At 39.1% G+C, this 25,428-nt stretch overlaps 1 protein-coding gene across 8 annotated transcripts in view; it reads left to right on the forward strand.

The window, feature by feature from the left end:
- SFMBT1 (Scm like with four mbt domains 1) overlaps positions 1 to 25,428 on the forward strand; it is a 146,697-nt gene that overhangs the window by 89,867 nt on the left and 31,402 nt on the right. For all 8 annotated transcript variants that reach the window (XM_054483878.2, XM_054483882.2, XM_063661065.1 and 5 more), the window contains 2 exons: positions 1,955 to 2,049; positions 16,935 to 17,175. In XM_054483878.2, the coding sequence (XP_054339853.1) occupies positions 1,955 to 2,049; positions 16,935 to 17,175 (336 nt within the window). The remainder of the gene's footprint in view (positions 1 to 1,954; positions 2,050 to 16,934; positions 17,176 to 25,428) is intronic.

Raw genomic sequence — 25,428 nt, forward strand, 5'->3', positions numbered from 1 at the left:
CTCAGCCTCCCGAGTAGCTGGGACTACAGGTGCGTGCCACCACACCCAGCTAATTTTTGTATTTTTAGTAGAGACGGGGTTTCACCACGTTGGCCAGGATGGTCTCTATCTCTTGACCTCGTGATCTGCCTGCTGCGGCCTCCCATAGTGCTGGGATTACAGGCGTGAGCTACCACGCCCAGCCTATTGAGAGTTTTTAACATGAAGGGATGTTGAATTTTTTCAAAGGCTTTTCTGTGTCTTTTGAGATAATCATGTGGTTTTTATCTTTAGTTCTGTTTATGTGATGAACTACGTTTATTGATTCGCGTCTGTTGAACCAGCCTTGCGTTTCAGGGATGAAGCCTACGGAATTGTGGTAGATAAGCTTTCTGATGTGCTTCTGCATTCTGTTTGCCAGTATTTTATTGAGGATTTTTACATTGATGTTCATCAGGAATATTGGCCTGAAGTTTTATTTTTTTTGTTGTTTCTCTGACAGTTTTTGGTATCAGGATGATGCTGGCCTCATAAACTGAGTTAGGGAGGAGTGCCTCATTTTCAGTTTTTTGGAATAGTTTTAGAAGAAATGATACCAACTCTTCTTTGTACCTCTGGTAGGAATCTGCTGTGAATCCATCTGTCCTGAGCTTTTTTTGGTTGGTAGGCTGTTCATTACTGCCTCAATTTCAGAACTCATTATTGGTCTATTCAGGGATTCAACTTCTTCCTGGTTCAGTCTTGGGAGGGTGTATGTGTCCAGGAATTTATCCATTTCTTGTAAATTTTCTAGTTTATTTGCATAGAAGTATTTATAGTATTCTCTGATGGTTGTTTGTATTTCTGTGGGATCGGTGGTGATATCTCCTTTATCATTTTTTATTGTGTCCATGTGATTTTTCTCTTTTTTCTTCTTTATTAGTCTAGTTAGTGTTCTATTTTATTATTTATTTATTTATTTATTTATTTATTTATTTATTTTTGAGATAGAGGCTCGCTCTATCACCCAGGCTGGAATGCACTGGCACGATCTCGGCTCACTGCAACCTCTGCCTCCTGGGTTCAAGCAGTTCTCCTGACTCAGTCTCCTGAGTAGCTGGGATTACAGGCATGTGCCACCATGCCTGGCTAATTTTTGTATTTTTAGTAGAGATGGAGTTTCACCATGTTGGCCAGGCTGGTCTCGGACTCTTGACCTCAAGTGATCTGCCCATCTCAGCCTCCCAAAGTGCTGGGATTACAGGTATTTTATTAATTTTTTCAAAAAACCAGTGCCTGTATTTGTTTATTTTTTTGAAGGGTTTTTCGTGTCTCTATCTCCTTCAGTTCCATTCTGATCTTGGTTATTTCTTGTCTCCTGCTAGCTTTGGGATTTGTTTGCTCTTGGTTCTCTAGTTGATTTAGTTGTGACGTTAGGAGATCTTTCTAGCTTTTGGATATATTTTAAAGATAGTACCTACGGAATTCTTCTATGGAGTGGATATAAGGTATGGAGAAAAAGGGAGGGAAGCAAGGATAATGACACTTTTTTTTGATTAAGGTAAAATATTTACTGGGAGTATCTTTCACTCAGAGTACTAAGAAAGGATCAAGTTAAAAATTTAAGTTTGAAATGCTTATTAAGTATCTTCAATGTTTGACGTTAGAATACTAAATTTCAGTCCAAAGTGACAGTAATGGTTTATACTCCTACCAGTTTTATGTGATCCATTTGGGTGAACTCTAGATTTGGGTGCCTCTTCAGCAAGAGATAGCATGTCAAACTGCTGTTCTGTGAAGATTCGTTGACAATCAGTGCACTAAGGGCATCTATCATTTAAAAAACAAAAAACAAAACAAAACCCCACTTAATTCTTTTGTGCAAAATCAGTTGTGAAGTAAATTCTGTAAAGTTAGGTTTATTAGGTTTATGTTTTTATACCTTGAGTTTTCTTTAATTGGGATTCACCTATTTTTGTTTTATTTTTAATTCCAGATGCCGGCTCTGGTATGGAAGAGGTAGAATTAAGCTGGGAAGATTATCTAGAAGAAACAGGGTCCACAGCAGTTCCCTATGGGTCTTTTAAACACGTAAGCAATAATTATATTTGCCTTACTGGTGTTATATCCTTTTATTTCGAATCTCTGTATTATCATTAGAGAATTTAAAGTTATTTTAATTTGTGGTACTTGAAAGAATTTAAGAGCTTTTTCTTTCCTCCTGCCACCCTTAGTAAGAACACTTGCCATATTTTTTTTTTTTTTTTTTTTTGAGTCGGAGTCTCGCTTTGTCGCCCAGGCTGGAGTGCAGTGGCACAATCTTGGCTCACTGCAAGCTCCGCCCCCCGGGTTCACGCCATTCTCCTGCCTCAGCCTCCTGAGTAGCTGGGACTACAGGCGCCCGCCACCACGCCTGGCTAATTTTTTGTATTTTTAGTAGAGACGGAGTTTCACCATTGCCAGGATGGTCTTGATCTCCTGACCGTGTGATCCTCCCACCTCAGCCTCCGAAAGTGCTGGGGTTACAGGCGTGAGCCACCATGCCTGATCACACTTGCCATGTTCTAAAATCCTTTTTGGTTTTGTATATTTTCTGCCACTCAATGCATGACTTATCTTTTTGACCGTTTATGAATATTCCTTTACTTTTGTCAAAAAACCTTGTCATAAATTGAAAACAATTATTGTATTTTGTTGCATTTACTTTGTTGCATTCATTGAAAGTAATTTCAATAGCATTATTTGCTGTCACTCTTATTGAGCAGAACGTAAGTATGACATACATACTTACATGTCATATTAGTGGCCTGTGCAGCCTGGTTTTATGCCCTAACAACCCAGTTTAATGCCTTGTCAATGACAACATATTTGCCCTGTGTAATGACTTAAGAATGTAAGAAAGTACCCCAAATTTTGTTCATAATTTATATCTAGACCTAGGTTTTTTTTTTGGTGAGTGGGGTGGTGCGTCAGTGTCTCACTCCATCACCCATCCCAGCTCACTGCAGCCTCAACCCCCTGGGCTCAGGTGACCCTCTCACCTCAGCCTCTTAAGTAACTGGGACTACAGGTGTACACCACCACAACCAGCTAATTTTTAGTAGAGATGGTGTTTCACCATGTTGGCCAGTCTCAAACTCCTGGGCTTAAGCAATCTTCCTGCCTTGGCCTCCCAGAGTGCTGGGATTACAGGCGTAAGCTACTGTGCCCATCCTAGACCTAGTTTTTAACCTGTTTACTCTAACTCCCTCTTAAAACACACAGAATAATTAATTCTAAAACTACTTATTTCATATTTTTCATAGTCTGCTTGGGCTGCCATAACAAAATATCATAGACTAGGTGGCTTAAACAACTGACATTTATCTTCTCACAGTTATAGAGACTGAAAGCCTAGGTGTGCAGCTGCTTTCTGGTGAGGGCCCTCTTTCTGTCTTGCAGATAATTGCCACCTTGCTGTGTCCTCACATGGTAGAAATAGCAAGAGCTCTGTGGTGTCTCTTCTTAAAGGAAGAAGAACCAATTCTGTTAGATCAGGGCTCCATCCTTATGACCTCTAAATGTTTGTGCCCTCCCAAAATTTATATGTTGAAACCTAATCCCCATTGCGGTGGTATGAAGAGGTGGGGCCTTGGGGAGGTGATGAGGCCATAAAGGTTTTTTCTCGTGAATGGGATTAGCGCCATTATAAAGGAGGCTTGTTTGCTCAACTTCCACCATGTGAAGACAGCAAGAAGGCACCATCTTTGAAGCAGAAAGTGAACCCTCACCAGATCCTGAATCCGCTGGGGCCTTGATCTTGGACTTTCCAGCCTCCAGAATTGTGAGCAGTAAATTTCTGTTGTTTATACATTTTCCAGTCTAAGATATTTTGGTGTAGCACTCCAGATGGACTAAGACAACCTTCATAAAGGGTCTATATCCAAACAGTCATACTGGAGCTTAGGGTTTGAACATACAAATTTTGGGGTGAACAGTTTAGCCCATAGCAGTGTTCAATAGGGCATACTTCTTTTGTTCTAGGATTTGTGAAGACACTGATGCACAGTCAGTGTTGTCTGTGAATATAAACCATATTCTTTTAGCTGTTGTCTTTATATGCTAAAGAGTCCTGCCATTCTCCTGCCTCAGCCTCCCGAGTAGCTGGGACTACAGGCGTCCGCCATCACACCTGGCCAATTTTTTGTATTTTTAGTAGAGATGGGGTTTCACCGTGTTAGCCAGGATGGTCTCGATCTCCTGACCTCGTGATCCGCCCGCCTCGGCCTCCCAAAGTGCTGGGATTACAGGTGTGAGCCACCGCGCACAGCGAGTCCCACTATTTTTAGTTTTCCATGTGTAAAAACTCAGTCATGTTAGCTGCCCTTTTTGATTATTCTTTGTTCATTTATATCTCTCTTAAAGTGGTGAGAATTACATATTTCAGATAAGGATTTTATTTCGTATTGCATTGTTGGGAGCAAGCCCCCCAAAGTCTGGCCATAAACTGGCCCCAAAACGCCATAAATAAAATCTTTGCAGCACTGTAACATGTCTATAATGGCATGTAACCCTAACCCTAACACCCAAGCTGGAAGGTTGTGGGTTTACGGGAATGAGGGCAAGGAACACCTGGCCCGCCCAGGGCAGAAAACCGCTTAAAAGCATTCTTCAGACACAAACAAAAACATGAGCAATCTGTGTCTTTAAGGGCATGTTCTGCTGCAGTTAAATAGCCCAACCTATTCATTTAATTCGGCCCATCCCTTCGTTTCCCTTAAGGGATGCTTTTAGTTAATTTAATATCTGTACAAACAATGCTAATGATTGATTTGCTGTTAATAAATATGTGGGTAAATCTCTGTTGAGGGCTCTCAGCTCTGAAGGCTGTGAGACCCCTGATTTCCCACTTCACACCTCTATATTTCTGTGTGTATGTCTTTAATTCCTCTAGCACCGCCGGGTTAGGTTCTCCCTGACCGAGCTGGTCTCGGCAGCATCGGTTAATCGTTTGTAATTGTTTTCAATATTCTTTTTTTTTTTAACATGGAAAGCCTATTTAGTGGTTATGTAATACCTTCGAATTCTTGTTTTTGGTGTGATTCTTATTCTGATATGTATTTACCCAAGCTTATTTATTTGTACTAATACTCCAATGGAGAACAAATTTTCTTACAAAGATTCTGGTTCTAAAAATGTCATGTTAAAGAAACAGATTTCATCTCTTCCTCTTTGAATGACAAGGCAACCAGGAGAGTGGAAAACAAATGCAAAACTTCTTTATTGTCAAATGTAGGAAATATTTGTAAATCTGAATCATAATCTGTGGTGAAGGGCTGCCAAATACAGTGAAAATCAAGCATGGGTGGGAAGATTCTGAGATGGGATGCTTGTGGCTAGCAGATCATAGGCAAAGCTGGTAGAACTCAGATCTCCAAATCAAAGGAGATGGGTGTGCAGGCCTATGGCAAGAGTTTTACAGGATCCAATTTGGAACACAGGAAGGAGGAATTAGAGGTCAATCAGATTTGCAGGGAGAAAGGGTCTCAAAGAGTGAAAAAGCCTTGCTCATGTGCATTCTGGTGGAAGGAAAGGCACCCACTGTGGGATAGGCACTAAGTGTTACCTACATGCTCTAGGACAAAAGCTTTAAACTGTTAGGGAAGGATTATAAACTCTTATTAATCCTGCGACAAAGGTACAGACCCATTATACCCTGGGAAGTAGAATAGAAGGGAAGATAAGTCCTCTGTACCTTGGGAGAGGGATAGGAATACATACTGGAGCATTATGGATTCCCTACAGTTGAGGGACAGGTAGGATCACTGAGAAGTTCCCACCCCCTAGACCCAGGGACACAGAGCCTCTGAGACTGTGGCTGAGTCTCACAGAGTACTCTCTCATACCTGTCCCCCACCACCAGGTGAGAGTGTTGAAAAATGGTGGTCTGTTGTATGGGAGAGGCAAGAGCATGGAGAGAGATGGTCTCTGAGGTGCAGTCACCAACAAAAGACCTAAATCTGAGGGTGGAACAGCAGATATTGAGATAAAAAGAAAAACCCTCTGGCAAATGAGCCTATACCCTAAATCCTAGATAATACTAGAGGAATTTGAAGCCTGTGGTGTACTTGTGAATGCACCATAGCAACAATAAAACACAAATCCAGCTTCATTTCTGACTAGATTGACTTAACTTTCTCTCTCAAACTAAAGGCCTAAGAAAAGAAGAAACATGCCCATTTCCAGGCATAAATACTATTTGCCTCAGTCTTGACTGTTCTATACATAATGTCTGGCTTCCAGCCAAATATTATGGGGCACATAAAGAAGCAAGAGACAAACAGCAAACTGTCAAAAGACAAAGCAATCAACAGAACCAGACTCATATGACCCAGATGTTGGAATTTTAAATAACTGTGATTAATATGTTAAAAGCTCTAGCAGAATAGGTGGAGGACATGCATGAACAGAAAAGGAATTGCAGCAGAGATGGAAACTATTAGAAAAAATGAAATAGAAATAATAGAAATGAAAAATGTGATAACAAAGTTGAATACCTTTGGCGGGCTCACCAGTAGATTTGACACAGCTGAGGAAAGGATCCATGAACTTGAAGACAGATCAGTAGAAATAGCCCAGATTGAAATACAAAGAGAAAAAAGAGTGGGAATTTAAAAGAGACCAGAGCAACCAATAGTGTGAGATAATATCAAGAAGTGTAATATATTTATAATTGGAATCTCAGAAGGAAGAAGAAGAGTGAGGAAAAGATATTTGATGAGATGGACAATTTTCCAAAGAAAAGAAAGATACTATACCACAGATCCAAGAAACTCAGATAACGCAAACAGAATAATTACTAAACAAATAAAACCCACCCAGACACATCATATTCAGACTACTGAGAACCAAGGAGAAAGAGGAAAATTCTTTTCAGACACTGTGCAACCAAGATAGTTGGGTAAGACTTTTAAAATGTTGAAAGAAAAAAACTTAACCCGGAATTCTATATCTAGCAAAAATTTCATCCAAAAGTGAAGGAGAAATAAAGACTTTTTAAAGAAAAACAAAGTAAGAGAATTCATCACCAGGAGACCTGCACTACAAAAAACAGTAAGGAAACTTCTTAAGACAGAAGGAATTTGCTATAAGACAGAAACTTGAATCTACACAAAGAATTATGGGAGTGGTATAAATGTAGATAGATAAAAAGTTCATTTTTTCTTAATTTCAATATCTCTAAAAGATAACTTTGAAGCAAAACTAGTAGAAATTTACTGTGTGTTTATAGCATATGTAACTATAGTAACACAAATGATGGGACAGAAGATTGGGAGTAGTATACCATTCTAAGATCTTTACATAACATGTGAAGTGGTAAAATGTCATTTGTAAGTAGACTGCAATAAAAGATGCATATTAAAAATCTTTCGGCAACCACTAAATTAAAAAAATTATAGTGGTAAAATATACATAAAATTTGCCATTTTAATACTTTTAAAAAATTAATTATTTTCATAGACAGGGTCTTATAAAAGTAAGACCCTGCCCAGGCTGGAATGTAGTGGTGCAATCATAGCTTACTGTAACCTTGAACTCCTAGGCTCAAGCAGTCCTCCCACCCCAGCATCCTGAGCAGATAGGTCTACAGGCATGCACCACCATGCCTGGCTAATTTTTGTATTTTTTATAGAGATGGGGTCTCACTGTGCTGCCCAGGCTGGTCTCGAACCCTTGGGGCTCAAGCAATCCTCCTGCATTGACCTCCCAAAGTGCTGAGATTACAAGTGTGAGCCACCATACCTGGCCTCATTTTAATAATTTTTAAGTGCATAGTTCAGTGGCATTAAGTAGATTTACAATGTTGTACATCCATCAGCAGAACTTCTTTTTTATCATCTCAAATAGAAACTGTGTACACTAAATACTGACTTTCTATTCTGTCCTTCCCTGATACCCCGGTAACCTCTATTCTTCTTTCTGTGTACCTCACATAAGAATTGTGTAATATTTGTCCTTTTTTGTCTACCTTATTTAACTTAACACAGTGCTCTTAACATGTTTTCAATTTTCTTTTTAGTGGTTGCCCTTGAGTTTGCAGTATACATTTACAACTAATCCAAGTCCTCTTTCAAGTAACACTATACGACTTCACAGGTAGTGCAAATAGCTTATACCAAAGTATTACCAATTCCTGCCTCATGTCCCTTATAATGTTGCTGTCATTCATTAATTTATAAGCTGTAATATTCATAAGCTATGATCACCAAATATTTTGTCGCTATTATTGTTTTGAACAAGCTGTTATCTGATAGTTCAATTAAGAATAAGAAAAATTAGACTGGGCACAGTGGCTCATGCCTGTAATCCCAGCACTTTGGGAGGCCATGGTGGGAAGATTGCTTGAGCCCAGGAGTTTGAGACCAGGCTGATCAATGTAGTGAGACCCTGTCTCTACAAAAAATTTAAAAATTAGCTGGGCATGGTGGCATGTACTTGTAGTCACAGCTACTAGAGAGGCTGAAGTGGGATGATCGCTTGACTCCTGGAGGCTGAGGTTGCAGTGAGCTATGATTGTGCTACTGCACTGCATCCTGGGTGACAGTAGATTCTGTCTCAAAAAAAAAAGAAAAATTAAAGATTCTATTTTACCTTCTTTTATTTCTTTTCTAATGTGCTTCCTTTCTTTATGTAGATCTGAGTTTCTGACTGATATAATTTTCCTTCTTTGTAAAGAATTGGGCCGGGCACGGTGGCTCACACCTGTAATCCCAGCACTTTGGGAAGCTACGGTGGGTAGATCACCTGAGGTCAGAAGTTCGAGACCAGCCTGGCCAACATGATGAAACGCCTTCTCTACTAAAAATACAAAAATTAGCCAGTCATGGTGGCAAGCGCCCGTAATCCCAGCAACTCGGGAGGCTGAGGCAGGAGAATCACTTGAACCCGAGAAGCAGAAGTTGCATTGAGCCAAGATCGTGCCACTGCACTCCAGCCTGGGCAACAAGAGCGAAATGCCATTTCAAAAAAAAAAAAAAAAAAAATTTCTTTTAATATTTCTTGCAAGGCAGGTCTACTGGTGACAGAATCCCTTAATTTTTTTTTGCCTGAGAAAATCTTTAGTACTTTTTAAGGATAATTTTGCTTGATACACAGCTCTAAATTAGTGGCTTTTTGCTTTAAATGCCTTAACTATTTCAGTCCTCTCTATCCTTGCTTGCATGGTTTCTGAGGAAGAAAAAAAAAAAAAAAGAGTGTTAGAGAAGGAATGTGTTTTTTTTTTTTTGGAGAAGGAATTTTAAAATGTAAAAGAAAACCTTTGATTTTTCTTTTCTTCCTCTTCTTCTTCTTCTTCTTCTTCCTCTTCCTCTTCCTCTTCCTCCTCTTCTTCTTCTTCTTTTTTTTTTTTTTCTGATAAGAGTTTTGCTCTGTTGCCCAGATTGGAGTGCAGTGGTGTGATCCTAGCTCACTGCAGCTTCAGGCTCAAGCAGTCCTCCTGCCTCAGCCTCCAGAGTAGCTGAGACTACAGACACCCACCACCATGCTTGACTAACTTAAACATATATATATATTTTGGTAGAGATGGGTCTTGCTATGTTTCCCAGGCTGGTCTTGAACTCCTTGCCTCAAGGGAACCTCCTGCCTTGGCCTCCCAAAATGCTGGGATTATGCCATGAGCCACCATGCCTGGCCTAATATTTCTTATTCTTTATTGAGGGAACATATAACAGTTTATTCAAAATAATGACAGCAGCCGGGCGCGGTGGCTCACGCCTGTAATCCCAGCACTTTGGGAGGCCATGGCGGGCGGATCACCTGAGGTCAGGAGTTCAAGACCAGCCTGGCCAACATGGTGAAACCTTGTCTCTACAAAAATACAAAAATTAGGCAGGCATGATGGTGGGTGCCTGTAATTCCAGCTGCTTGGGAGGCTGAGACAAGAGAATTGCTTGAACGTGGGAGGCGGAGGTTGCAGTGAGCCGAGATTGCACCATTGCACTCCAGCCTGGGTGACAGAGCGAGACTCCATCTCAAAAAACAAACAAAAAAAGTAATGACAGCAACAATCTATTTGATTATGTATGCTTATGTATAAATATATGCTAAGGCATGCTTACATATATAAATGGTAGCAATGATACAGGGGAAGAAATGGCGGAATTAGATTTGTTATTATAAGGGTTTTTTTAAATCACAGAGTGGATTTGGATTAGTTTAAATGTGTATTGTAAACTCTAGGGCAACTACTAAAAACAGTTAAAAGAAATATAATATGCTAAGAAGGCAAAGTGGAATAATATAAAAAGAAATATAATATGCTAAGAAGGCAAAGTGGAATAATATAAAAAGAAATATAATATGCTAAGAAGGCAAAGTGGAATAATATAAAATATATTTTATAAAAAATATAAAAAACCACAGAAGGCAGATAAAGAGTGGAAGACAAAATAGAAACAAAGAACAAGGCAACAAATAGAAAACACTAACATATATGGTAGATATTAATCCAACTATATCAGTGATCACTTTGAATGTCAGTGGTCTAAATGCACTGTTAAAAAGACGGAGATTATCAGAGTGGATAAAAAAATATGACCCAACTATATGTTGTCTATAATAAAAGCACTTTAAATATAAAGAGACATATAGGTTAAAAGTAAATGGACGGAGAAAGATATAGCATGCTAACACTAACAAAAAAAATAGAGTAGCTAGCTATATTAATGTCAGACAGAGCTGACTTCAAAGCAAGGAATGTTAGGACATTATGCCTGTAATCCCAGCACTTTGGGAGGCCAAGATGAGTGGATCATTTGAGGTTGGGAGTTCGAGACCAGTCTGACCAGGAGAAACCCTGTCTCTACTAAAAATACAAAATTAGCCAGGCGTGGTGGCGCATGCCTGTAATCCCAGCTACTCAGGAAGGCTCAGGCAGGAGAATCGCTTGAATCCAGGAGGCGGAGGTTGGGGTGAGCCGAGATCACGCCACTGCACTCCAGCTTGGGCAACAAGAGCGAAACTCGGTCTCAAAAAAAAAAAAAAGGACATTACATAATAATAAAGGGGTCAGTTCTTCAAGAAGACGTAACAGTCCTTAAAATGTGTGCATCTAACAACAGAAGGTAAAAATACGTGAGTCAAAACCTGGTAGAACTGCATGGAGAAACAAATGGATTCAATATTATTAGTCGGAAAATTCAACACCCTCCTATCAAAAATGGACAGATCCAGCAGGCAGAAAGTTAGTAAGGACATTGTTGAGCTCTGCAATACCATCAATCAACTGGATATAATGGACATCTATAGACTACTTCAACAACAGCAGAAGACACATCTTCTCAAGCTCACATGGAACATTCACAAAGATAGACCACACTCAGGCCCATAAAGCACACCTTAACAAATTTAAAATGATATAAATCATACAGTGTGCTCTCAGACCACAGTGAAATTAAACTAGAAATCAATAACAGAAAGATAGCTGGAAAGTCCCTAGTTACTTAGAGATTAAACAACACACTTGTAAATAACACATGGATAAAGGAAGCAATCTCAGGGGAAACTTTGAAATATTTGGAACTAAATGAAAATAAGTAACATCAGAAACATAAAATGTCTAGGATTAAATGTAAAAACAATTGCAAGGAGGCTGGGTGCAGTGGCTCACACCTGTAATCCCAGCACTTTGGGAGGCCGAGGTGGGAGAATTGCTTGAGCCTAGGAATGGGAGACCAGCCTGGGCAATATAGTGAGAACTTTTCTACAAAAAAAAAAAAAAAAAAAATTAAAAATTAGCCAGGCATTGTGGAGCACACCTGTAATCCTAGCTACATCAGAGGCTGGGGTGGGGGATCCTTTGAACCCAGGAGACAGAGGTTGCAGTGACCCGAGATTGTGCCGCTGTACTTCAGCCTGGGTGGCAGAATGAGAGACCTTGTCTCCAAAAATAATAATAATAATAATAATTGTAAGGCAACTCCAATTCATTATTGATGTAAAATAAAGACCTTTATACATGAAGGGATACACCTTGTTCATGTAATGAGAGTCACTATTGTAAAGATACCAGTTTTCCCTAACTAGGTCTGTAGATTTACTGCAAACGAATTAAATTCCAAAAAATACATATATATAAAATTTTAGGTAGAAACTGACAAGCTGATTCTGATTTTTATATGGATATATTGTGGATCAAGGATAGCCAGACACACCTAAAGAATAAGACAAAATGAGAAGACTTGCTGTACTAGATACCAAGTTTAATTAAGATAGTATAGTGCTACTCTAAGGAAAAGTAAATCAGAAACAGATCCACTTTTGTAGGGACACTTGATTTATTACAAAGGTGGTGACTTATAGTGGTTGGGAAAAGTGCTGGTTTAATTGTATACACATGTTGAAACAAATAAACCCTTACCCATGTTTAACTTCATATTAACTTCATTAATTCCAGGTGTACGTTAGTTCTAAATATGATAGCTCCTAGATAATAATATAGTTTATGATCCTTATGACCTTTAAAGATAGGAAAAGATTTGTTTAAAAATACAGAAAAAGCAGCTGGGTGCGGTGTCTCACGCCTATAATCCCAGCACTTTGGGAGGCCGAGGCAGGCGGATAGCTTGAGGTCGGGAGTTCGAGACCAGCCTAGACAACATGGTGAAACCCCATCTCTACTAAAAATACAAAACTTAGCCAGGCATGGTGGTGCATGCCTGTAGTCCCAGCAGCTCAGGAGACTGAGGCAGGAGAATCACTTGAACCCGGGAGGCAGAGGTTGCAGTGAGCTGAGATCGCGCCACTGCACTTCAGCCTGGGCGACAGACGGAGACGCTGTCTTGAGAAAAAAAAAAAACAAACAAAAAAACCCAAATATGTATATATAGAGAGAAAATCACTACTTTTTTTAAGGAAAAATATTGATAAATTAGACTACAATAAATTTAAGAACTTCTTTTTATCAAAAGACATCATAGTGAGAATGAGAAAAATATTTGCAACACAACTGTCAGAGAACTGATGTCCACAATATAGACTGAATTTAAAAATGGGTAAGGAACTTAAGCATTTCCCAAAAGAAGAAATCTAAATGACTAATAAATATAAAGGTCGTCAACTTGATTAATAATCAGATCATACAAATTAAAATTACAATAAGTTACATGACACACCTTCCAAAATGGTTAAAAGTGAAAAAGGGGGCCAGGCGCGGTGGCTCATGCCTGTAATCCCAGCACTTTGGGAGGCTGAGGCGGGCGGATCATGAGGTCAGGAGATCGAGACCGTCCTGGCCAACACAGTGAAACTCTGTCTCTACTAAAAATACAAAAAATTAGCTGGGCTTGGTGGCGGGTGCCTGTAGTCCCAGCTACTCGGGAGGCTGAGGCAGGAGAATGGCATGAACCCGGGAGGCAGAGCTTGCAGTGAGCGGAGATGGCACCACTGCACTCCAGCCTGGGCGACAGAGTGAGACTTCATCTCAAAAAAAAAAAAAAAAAAGTGACAAAGACTGAAAATAGAAAAATGTTGGTTAGAATGGAGCAAAAGGAGCCAGGCGTGGTGACTCACGCCTGTAATCCCAGCACTTTAGGAGGCTGAGGCAGGTGGATCGCTTGAGGCCAGGAGTTTGAGACTAGCCTGGCCAATATGGTGAAACCTTGTTGCTACAAAAAATACAAAAATCAACCAGGTGTGGTGGTCCCAGCTACTTGGGAGGCTGAGGCATGAGAATCACTTGAACCTGAAAGGTGGAATTTGCAGTGAGCCGAGATCACTCCACTGCAGTCCAGCCTGGGTGACAGAGTAAGACTGTCTCAAAAAAAAAAAAGGAATGGAGCAAAAGGATTTCTCATATGCTATGGGGAAACTAAATTGGTACAACTTCTTCGGAAAACAGTTTGGTTGTTATCTATTTTAGAAATTCATGTATGTATGTACCAAGAGACAAGCAAAAATGTTTATGGCATCGTTATTTGTAGCTTCCCAAAACTGTGAACTGCCCAAATACCTAGTAACTAGTAGAAGTGGAATGAATAAATTGTGACATATTCATATAGTGGAATACTACACAGTAGTGAAAAGAAGTAAACTACTGTTACATGCAACAGCATGAATAAATCTCATAAGTAATGTTCGACAAGAGAAGCTCCACTCAAAAAATATTCGTACTGCATAATTTCATTAACATAGTGTGGAAACATAGTCAATATAACCATAGTGTTTAGGATAGTGATAGAACAGGTAGTGACTAGTGGGGGAAGACTTTTTACACAGAATGTGGGACTTTCCCTCTCTGGCTGTCTCCAGGATTCCACTTGCATTTTCCAGTGGCTGTGGTTGCTATATTGCATTTATTTATCATGTCTTCATAATCTCCTCTGGTATATGACAATTCCTCGTTCTTTCTTTGTCTTTTAAGGACTTGACACTTTTGATGAGCCTATACGCATGTCAATTAGTTGTGGAATATTCCTCAATTTGGATTTGTTTTTTTCTCATGATTGGATTGAATTTGTGCAGATTTGGTAATAATGTTGTAGGAACGATATTGTAGTTATCTTGCATGAAATCAAGGCTACATGATATTGATGCAAACTTTGATTGGTTAGTTACGTGGCATCTGCCAGATTTTTTCACTGTAATGTTGCTGTTTTCCCCTTTGAAGTTAATAAGAATCTCACTGGGAGAACCTTTGAGATTTTGCAGATATCCTGTTTCTCATCATAGTATTTTAGAGTCCATCAATAATTCTTGCCTGCAATGTTTATCTCTTTTTTTCTTTTTCTTTTTTTGAGATGGAGTCTTGCTCTGTTGCTTAGGCTGGATTGCCTGCCGTGGCGCGATCTTGGCTCACTGCAAGCTCCGCCTCCTGGGCTCATGCCATTCTCCTGCCTCTGCCTCCTGAGTAGCTGGGACTACAGGCGCCCGCCACCACACTTGGCTAATTTTTTTGTATTTTTAGTAGAGACGGTTTCACCGTGTTAGCCAGGATGGTCTCGATCTCCTGACCTCGTGATCCACCTGCCTGGGCCTCCCAAAGTGCTGAGATTACAAGCGTGAGCCACCGCGCCCAGCTCTTGCAATGTTTATTTCTGTGGTGTTTGTCTACTAGTGATTTTCTATTTCCATCTTTTTTTTTTCAATATTTATTAACTGGTTTTCTACTCTAAGGAAGATCTGTCCTCTCTCCCCCATGTATTTATATCAGTGTGGACTCATGGATACTTATTTAAATCTATTAGTTATAATGCATTACTCTCACTATTTATTTTATTGCTCAAATTGTCCCAGATATAGCCAGTGAGATCCTTCTAGTTGTCTTGTATGTTCCTTCAACATACTCCCATAATTTTTTGATCATTTCCTTACTTTCTGGCATCACAAGATATTCCAGGCTCTAATTGTATTTTTCGTATCCCAGAATCGAAATAAGTTTTTTTCCCCAAAGTCCTTGTTTTTTTTTTTTTATTGGAAGGTGGTATTTAGAAATCAAAATTTGGGCCAGGCACAGTGGTTCATGACTGTAATCTCAGCACTTTGGGAGGCCAAGATGGGCAGATTGCTTGAGGTCGGGAGTTTGAGACCAGCCTGGGCAACATGGCAAAACCCCGTCACTACAGAAAATACAAAAATTAGCCAGGCATGGTGGCGCACATCTGTGGTCTCAGCTACTCAGGAGGCTGATGTGGGAGGATGACTTGAGGTTGCAGTGAGCCGAGATTGCACCACTGCACTTTAGCGTAGGTGACAGAGCCAGTCCCTGTCTAAAAAAATTAAAAAGAGGCCGGGCGCGGTGGCTCACGCCTGTAATCCCAGCACTTTGGGAGGCTGAGGTGGGTGGATCACCTGAGGTCAGTAGTTCAAGACCAGCCTGGCCAACATGGTGAAACCCCATCTCTACTAAAAATACAAAAAATTAGCTGGGTGTGGTGGCGGGCGCCTGTAACCCTAGCTACTCAGGAGGCTGAGGCAGGAAAATCGCTTGTACCCAGGAGGCAGAGGTTGCAGTGAGCCGAGATCCCGCCGTTGCACTCCAGCCTGGGTGAACAGAGCGAAACTTTATCTCAAAAAAATAAAAAAGAAAGAAATCAAAATTTGTACACTATATTTGCTTATTGTGACTACATGTCATTATATGTAGTCCCTCTCAGTTCACAGAGTTGGGAAATACATGTGTATGGTTGTCTCCGTCTCTATTATTCATTCATTTCTTTATCCATCCATCCAGCTATCTATCTGCCTGTGTGTCTGTCTCTATCTGCCTACCAATCAATCATCATGTCCCTGTTCAGATACATCTGATTCCAGTCCAACACCACAGGCTTCCCTTTGCTTATTTGTCACTTCTTTTTCCCATGGTGAGAAACCTGGCTCTTATTATTCATAATATATTTAATGTTAGTATACACATAAAGTATTAATAGTTACAGATTTGCTAACCCAGACCTTTGTGACCATATAATGTTTCATCTAAATTAGAACACTTTTGAGAGGGAAAGGGGGGATGTTATTAATTATTATTTAAGAGTAATTGGTGGAAACATAGACTTTTAGGGAAACTGGGAAATATGGCTCCCTGTATATGGTACATATTGTACTAATTTATTATCATTACGGTTTATTTTTGTCTTTTCACTTTTCTAGCGTAATAAATTTCCTGTTGATTGATGAAGAAATCATTCTTGTAAACAATGTGTTGAAAGCTATTAAAATGGTGATTAGTAATTTATATACTTAATAGGAAGCATTTTCTGTAATCATAATCGACTGCTTTGGTGAAAATATTGAGTTCCTTCATTGTCAGATGGAACAGAGCAGCATTGCTATTTGTTTGTTTTATCTGGATTAGTTCTGTAAGTTAGAATTGGAATTTCTCAGGCTTTCCTTGAGATATTGCATTTAGTGCTTCAGAATTTTAAGTCTTAAAAAAGAACATTGGTCAAAGAAATACTCATTTAAGATACTTGTCTGGTGCTTAATAACATTTCCCTGTTAAGGTGGACACACGTTTGCAAAATGGATTTGCTCCTGGGATGAAGCTGGAGGTGGCTGTGAGAACAGATCCTGAGACCTACTGGGTTGCCACCATCATCACCACCTGTGAGCAGTTGCTCCTTCTCCGCTATGATGGCTATGGGGAGGATCGGAGAGCAGATTTCTGGTGTGACATCAGGAAGGCTGATCTCTACCCCATTGGGTGGTGTGAGCAGAATAAGAAGACCCTTGAAGCCCCAGAAGGTAATGAAATACTTCCTATCAAGACATGACGTGATTTTGCTGTAAGAAAATTTGGATTGTCCACAGTCTTGAGATTTTCAGTCTCTCGAGCATATAGGTTTACCCAGCTTTTCTAGGTTAGCATTTTGAATGAAAATATTTATAAGGAATAATACACATTTCCCTGTCTTTTAAAATTATTTTCTTTGCTACATAAAGCCTCAGGTTTTCATGATGCTCATAGGGAGCACTAGCTGCTTACCGTCCTTTCAGACTGTGAGGTTCTCTGAGTTTGAGATTGGTAGATCTGGTTGTTTTTAAGCCCGTTGGGCCAGACTGATGTGCTGTTGATTTTCTTTTGTTTTTATTGTCCTCTCTTCTCATACCCTCAGGCAATCTGGTAACTAGGAACTCTTAAATGAACCAAATCAAGCACCATTCCAGAAGGAGTAAAAACCAAATTAAGCAGAATAGAGACAATAAAGGCAAAATAAAGAGAAGGGTGAGATTAAGGTGGGGAAAGATAAGAGGACTCCGGATTTAAGAAAATACCTGAGTTGTCTGGGCAAGATGGCCCATGCCTGTAATGGCAGCACTTTGGGAGGCTGAGGCTGGTGGATTACCTGAGGTCAGGAGTTTGAGACCAGCCTGGCCAACATGGCAAAACCCTGTCTCTACTAAAAATACAAAACAATTAGCTGGGTGTGGTGGCTCACAACTATAATTCCAGCTACTCAGGAGGCTGAGGCAGGAGAATCACTTGAACCCAGGAGGCAGAGGTTGCATTGAGCCGAGATCACGCCACTGCACTCCAGCCTGGGTGATAGAGTGAGATTCTGTCTCAAAAGAAAGAAAATACCTGACTTTTGGTATTTTTCTTTTAACTTCTTACTTTGATATAACTTCACATTTACCAAAAAGTTATGAGAATCATATGGAAAATTATTGGACACTTTTTGCCAAGTTTCTCCAAGTGTTGTTAATGTTGACATATATGATGTTTACTTTATCTTGTCTCCACGTATGTTCTTTTAATGAACCACATGAGAGTCAGTTTTAGACATGATTCCCTTTTATTCAAAAATACTGTATGTATTTCTAAAAACAAGGTATTCATGTTACAGTAAAATATGAAAATGAGGAAATTAACTTTGATACAATACTGTTTACAGATAGTACTCAGTTTTTTAAAAGGAACATTGTTTAATAAACATGGTCTTATTTTTATATTTATATCACTTTCTAGTATTTTTGTTTTTATTTTCATTTCTATTTTCTTGAGGCAGGGTCTTGCTATATCACCCAGGCTGGTCTCCAACTCCTGGGCTCTAGTGATTATCCTGCCTCAGCCTCCCTAATAGCTAGTACCACAGGCATGAGCCATCATGCATCATGCCTGGGCCTTATTCAGTTTTTACCAGCTATTCCAATAACATTTAAAATAATTTCGTTCTATTTTTTTTTTTGAGACAGAGTCTCGCTCTGTCAGCCAGGCTGGAGTGCAGTGGCGTGATCCTAGCTCGCTGTGTCCTTGAACTCTTGGGCTCGAGTGATTCTCCCACCTCACCCCTGCCAAGTACCTGAGTCTACAGGTGTGTGTCGCCACACCCAACTAATTTTTAAACTTTTTTTGTAGAGACAGAGTTTCGCTGTGTTGCCCAGGCCGGTCTCAAACTCCTGGTCTTAAGCGTTCCTCCTTCCAAAGTGTTGGGATTACAGGCATGAACCACCACACCTGGCTCAATAACTTTTTTTTTTTTTTTTTTTGAAACAGAATCTCGCTCTGTTGCCCAGGCTGGTGTGCAATGGTGCAATCTCAGCTCACTGCAGCATCCACCTCCTGGGTTCAAGCAATTCTCCTCCCTCAGCCTCCCAAGTAGCTGGGATTACAGGCACCCGCCACCACACCCAGCTAATTTTTTGCATTTTAGTAGAGATGGGGTTTTGCCATGTTGGCCAGGCTGGTCTTGAACCCCTGACCTCAGGTGATCTGCCCGCTTCTGCCTCCCAAAGTGCTGGGATTACAGGCATGAGCCACCACGCCTGGCCAATAACTTTTTTTTAATTAAAGAAAAATCCCAGATCGTGTGTTACATTCAGTTGTCGTGTCTCATAAGTTTCCTATAATCTGGAACAGTTCCTCAGGGTTTCGTCTTTCATGACTTTGATATTTTGAAAGTTACAGGCCAGTTTTCCCAGTGTTCATTCTATCCTGGTCCCAGTAATGTTCATTATGCTGTATTTTTCCTGGTCCAAGATTCCTGTCTAGAATCACATTGCATTTAGTTGTCATGTCTCTCGCGTTTTCTTAACCACTCTTGTTCTTTTTTGAACTTGACATTTTTGAAGAGTACAGGCCAGTCATTCTGTCAGATTTCCCACAATTTGGGTTTGTCTGATGCTTCCTTACATTCAGGTTGTTCACTTTTGGTAGGAAAAATGCAAAAGCTGTGCCCTTCCAGTGCATGATATCAGAAGATACATGCTATTGATTTGTCTTATTACAGGTAAAATTAACTTCCATCACTTGATTAGGTTCGTATATGCCAAGTTTTTTCATTGTAAAGGTATTATTTTTTGCTTTTTAGTTAGTGTCTTGTTGGAAGATACTTGGAGATTATGAAAATACCCCATTACTCTTCACACTTTAACCCACTATTCTTAGTATCCATTTATAAATTTTATCTGAAACAATTATTTTTTCGATAATTACCAAATGGTGTTTTAAAAAATTTCTTCTACATTTCTTAATTGGCTTTCTACTATACTATAGAAAGAGCTTCCCCCTTTCCTCCATTTATGTATGTATGTGTATATGTAGGTATGTTTATCAGTGTAGACTCATGATTCTGATTTTATTTAATGGATTATAATCCTTTACTGTCTATTTCTTTTGATCCTGAAACTGTCCTAGATTTGGTGAGTGGTTACCCCTTCAAGCGGGCTACTGTATCCTTTTAATATGTCTTATTATTCTTTAAGCAGTTTCTTATTTTTTGGCTCAAGAAGCATTTTCCTGTCTCAGCCCTGAAATCAGCCATTTCCCCAAGAAGTCTTTTCTTTTAGTGAAGAATGGTATTTGGAAACGAAGATCTGAGTGTTAGGGTCCTGGGATGTCTGTGGGCTTCTCCTTTGTGAAGATTTTTTACTTTGTGAGGAACAATAGAAGAGGGAGCTCTAGAGACATGAAGCCACCTAGCCTACCGTCTCATCCTAAAGTATGTAGGAAAATGCATCTCATTTAAATGTGAACAACAGAAAAGGATTTCAGTTGAATCTCATACAAGATTATTACAGTGAAAAAAGAGTAGAAACAACCACAGAAGAGATGAACATTGTGTCAGATAAAAACATTTCAAAATAAGCTAACAAAAAAGTAGTAACAATAATAGAAACAGTGAAAAAAATTATAAATAAAATTTATAAACATTCAGAAATGAAAGGATTAGAAAAGGGAAGATTTAAAAAGAGAAAAAGTAAAACTTAGGCAAGAACTGGAAATAAAAGAATATTGGAAATGAAGACTTAGTTAAAATGAGCACAGGAATGAGTCAGCACCGTGGATACTATCTGAAGAAAAACAGATGAAAAAAAGGAAAGAAATTTTAAAATAAAAACCAAACAAAGAAATAAAAAGGACTTGAGAAACACCTTATACAGCTAGGTAAAAATGATTTAACATACCTGCAGTAGAAGTCCTTGAAGAAGAAAACTGAAGCAATGAAACAATAAAATACTATAAACTATAATTTAGGTAAACATTTATTTATTTATTTTTTGAGACAGAGTGTCACTCTTTGTCACCCAGGCTGGAGTACAGTGGCACGATCTCAGCCCACTACAACCTCTGCCTCCCAGGTTCAAGCAGTTCTCCTGCCTCAGCCTCCTGAGTAGCTGGGACTACAAGTACATGCCACCATGCCCAGCTAATTTTTATATTTTTAGTTGAGAGGGGGTTTCACCATGTTGGCCAGGCTGGTCTCAAACTCCTGACCTCAAGTGATCTGCCCACCTGAGCTTCCCAAAGTGCTGGGATTACAGGTGTAATCCGCTACCATGCTGGACCGTAATTCAGGTAAACCTTACAGAAATAAAAGAGGCCTTGTAATACATACTGAAAGGGATTACTATTTATGTAGGAAAATCAAATGAGGGCAGCTACATCAAAATTATTCTAATGAAAGTATTGAACTTTAAAGCAAAAAATAATACCACGGCTATTTAGGACAAAGACCAAGTTTCTTATAAAGGAAAGAAAACAAGATTTTCATCAGAGTTATTAACAATGGTTTATGCCAAAAGACAATGGAATGTAACGTATTTAAGAAATTTAATGAAAGAGAAAATATGAGACAGGGATTTTATATCTAGCCAAACTGAACTTCAGATCTAAAGGCTATATGCAAACTGTTATGAACAGATAAGAACTAAGTAATTGTTCCCATGAGCCCTTCCTAAGGAGTCCACTAGGGAATGAGCTTCAGCTGAGCAAATTAATGAGGTAACATTAGCATGAGAAATGGTAGTGAAACATTAAATAGATGTATAGCTATAGAACTTAAACTAAATGATTGTTATAAGGGAGACACTGTGGTATATAATAGCTGTATGCTCTGAAAATGTAGTTACATTATTATTATAAAAAATATGGGACAAGAATGGGGAAAACGTGAATAGTTGTATAAGCCCACTCATTGTCTTAAAAAAAAAAAAACAGCTTTATTGCCATGTAATTTAATTATTTAAGTGTTAACTGGGAGTAAAAGGATATTACCGGAAATGAGATGCTGAAGGAGAGAAAACAAAGGGCTTATAGCTAACTTCAGTATTGTTTATAGAAACAACAACAACAAAATAGAAAGTAGTCCAAAAATAGAGAGGACTAAAAGTATTATATAAAGGTAATCAGTAGAACAAAAATAAGAACCTTTCTATATGCCGAAAGAGACTTTTAGAAAGAGAAACTATATGTGTAAACAGGATAGATCACATAGTAAAAAAAACTACATATACGTGAAGTATATAACATTTAACAATACGAAATTTAGGCCATGCATATTAATAATATCAATAAGTGTTACTGGATGTACTCTTTTATTAGAAGTAAACAAATAAATTCAAATTGCCTCATAAAGCAAAATCCACTCTTGTCCTCTGTATAGGAGACATACCTAAGCAGAGAGACTATGAAAGAGTAAAAATAAAAGGACAAAGATGTACAGACAACTGCCAGTAGAAAAGAAACCAGCTGTCAGTCTTGATAGCTGACAAAGGAAACTTTGTAAGAAAAGTAGCTATAGACAGCAATAAAAAGGTTGGTACATACAACCAAGGAGTGGGCTCAGGATATGTTATTGTATGAAAAAAAGAAAAATGTGTACAGACTTGAGGAGGAGGAGAGCTCAAGGATATGATGATACGAATGTGTGTATGTGAACTTATTTTTTTCAAAATAATAAATCGTTGGCCAGGCACGGTGGCTCACTCCTATAATCCCAGCACTTTGGGAGGCTGAGGTGGGTGGATCACAAGGTTAGGAGATCAAGACCATCCTGGCCAACATGGTGAAACCCCATCTCTACTAAAAATACAAAAATTAGCCGACCGTAGTGGTGTGTGCCTGTAGTCCCAGCTACTCGGGAGGCTGAGGTAGAAGAACCACTTGGACCCGGGAGGCGGAGGTTGCAGTGAGCCGATATCGTGCCACTGCACTCCAGCCTGGGCAACAGAGCAAGACTCCGTCTCAAAAAAAAAAAAAAAAAAAAAAATGAATCATTTAGAAAACAGTTACCTATGGGGAAAGAAGGGAATAGAATGAAGGAGATAGGAATAGAAGCTAAATTTTATGAATGTACCTTATTTTATTTTGTAGATTTGACTTTTGAAGCTTGTAAATATTTTATGCAACTAGAAAGCAAAATTAAATGTTTAGAAAGCAATTCCTAAAAATCAAAAGCAAAATCAAGGAAACCTAACTGTATATGGAGCTTGTGGGATAACCACACAGAGGAACTATTTCAGTGACTTAAAAATACAGTAAAATATGAAAGTACATCCCCAGTTAGGGATATATACTCTAAGGACAACAATAACAAAAAAAAAATGCAAAGAAAAAATCTTAACCTATTTTTAGTAATCCTATTATTGGTGGTAGACTTGATGTTGTTACTTTGAAATAGTTGTTTGTATATGGTAGGCAAAAGCAAATAAAGAATGAAATATGTGGCCGGGAGTGGTGGCTCACGCCTGGAATCCCAGCACTTTGGGAGGCTAAGGCAGGTGGATCACAAGGTCAGGAGATCGAGACCATCCTGGCTAACATGGTGAAACCCCGTCTCTGCTAAAAATACAAACAATTAGCCGAGCATGATGGCGGGCGCCTGTAGTCCCAGCTACTCGGGAGGCTGAGGCAGGAGAATGGCATGAACCTGGGACAGAGCAAGACTCTGTCTCAAAAAAAAAAAAAAAGAATGAAATATATAATTGAGAACTAGGATTTTCAGCATGATAGGAAATAGAACTTAGATGGATGAGTTAAATGAAAGCACTATCTTTCTGAATTTGTATTGGAAGTATTGTGATGTAAGAAGAAGAAGAAATGCATTAACTCCAGACACTGAAAAGGCCGAGAAACACTAACCCAGTGACGATGAGCACGCCCAGGTCTCTAAATACCATTTCCATGGAAATAAACTGGGGCTTCTTGCAGAAGTAGCTGAGTCCTGCACTAGGTCAGGCAGTTTCCTAGATGATCCTGGAACATCTTGTCATACCAAGAACCAAAAAAAGGTATCAGTGGCTTTTTACTAGTGTCATGCCAAAAGGTCTCAGGAGCCAACCTGAAGAGACTGCCTCTGGTTGAAGATAGAGTGTCAGTAAGGACAACAGCCATAATGGCTTGAAATGTATTTGTTTTAATGTATGACTTCATAGTGAAATTTTGAAACAAAACCCTCATTAGCCGCTCTTGGAAGATGCCTGCCAATCCACTGTTTATTTTAAAGGGTGGTAAATATAGAGAAAGAGTAGAGACAATCAAGTATATGTTCAAAGAAAGCCTTCTTTCTATGAACTCTACCTCAGCGTAATCAAATAGTTGATGAAGAGAAATTTTTCTTTATAGAAGTTCTTTGGTTAGTAAATGAAGAAGGAATAATACGATTAGAATATCACCATTGAGCCCCTAATGAATCAGTGCATCTATGAAGTAACCATTAAAAGCTGCTAATGTCACAAAGGGAGAGACAGCCAGACCATATGTGCCTCTTCATGCTCTTGATGGAAGGGTATAACTTATTCCACTTGTGAAATATTCTTTCACCCTCACCACCCCGCAAAGTCTAACCTGAATTTGATCAAGCTTCTAGCTCTAAATACTGATTTATGGCAAATACAGGGAACAGTAGAACAACTGGTCACCACAGGGACGCAACCAATGAAATCAGACTCTAAAAAACTCCATAGAGGACAAAGGCCAGGTCTCAACAAATGTGGAATAAAAAAAGAGAGAGTAGGGGCAAGAGAGGGGAGGAAGGAGAAGAAGCCTACTGATGAAAAGAAATCAAGGAGACATTTGCAATGAGTGCATCTCAGTTGGGTCCTGATGTAATCAAACAAATTGACAAAACTGTTTATGAGACAATTGGGGAAGGTTGAACATAGACTGGATATTTGATATTAAGGAATTATTGTTAATTTTTTAAAGGTGTGATGATGTTATTGTGGTTTTGTAAGAAAATATTTTCTTTTAGAAATATGTACTAAAATATATATATGGATGAAATTATATGCTATCTGGAATTGTCTTCTAACTGATCCTTGGTTGGGCATGGGTGGAGTGTGAGGGTATAAGCCAGGCATTGGCAAATTATCTGTAAAGGGCAAGATAGTAAATATTTTAGGCTTTACTAGTCATACAATCTCTGTCAAAGCTGCTAAAACCCTACCTTTGTAGCGTGAAAGCAGCCACAGACAATATGTAAACAAATGGGTATGGCCATGTTCCAGTAAAACTTTATTAACAAAAACAGCAGGCTGGATTAAGCCCTCGAGTTGTAGCTTGTAAATCCTGGTTTAGATGAAACAGATTGGCCATGCGGTGACAGTTGTTGACGCCAGGGCACTTAGGATTCATTAGATCATTTTTCTTTTTGTATGTTTGAAAGTTTCCATCATAAAAAATAAAGTAAGGTACCTTCTGGATAAAATTATAGGAACGGGTAGTTGGGACTATTCTCTTTGTTTTGTATACAGCTCTTAATAAACTAACCAGAA

Source organism: Pongo pygmaeus, chromosome 2 (genome assembly GCF_028885625.2).
Source record: "Pongo pygmaeus isolate AG05252 chromosome 2, NHGRI_mPonPyg2-v2.0_pri, whole genome shotgun sequence".
NCBI classification, from domain to species: domain Eukaryota; kingdom Metazoa; phylum Chordata; class Mammalia; order Primates; family Hominidae; genus Pongo; species Pongo pygmaeus.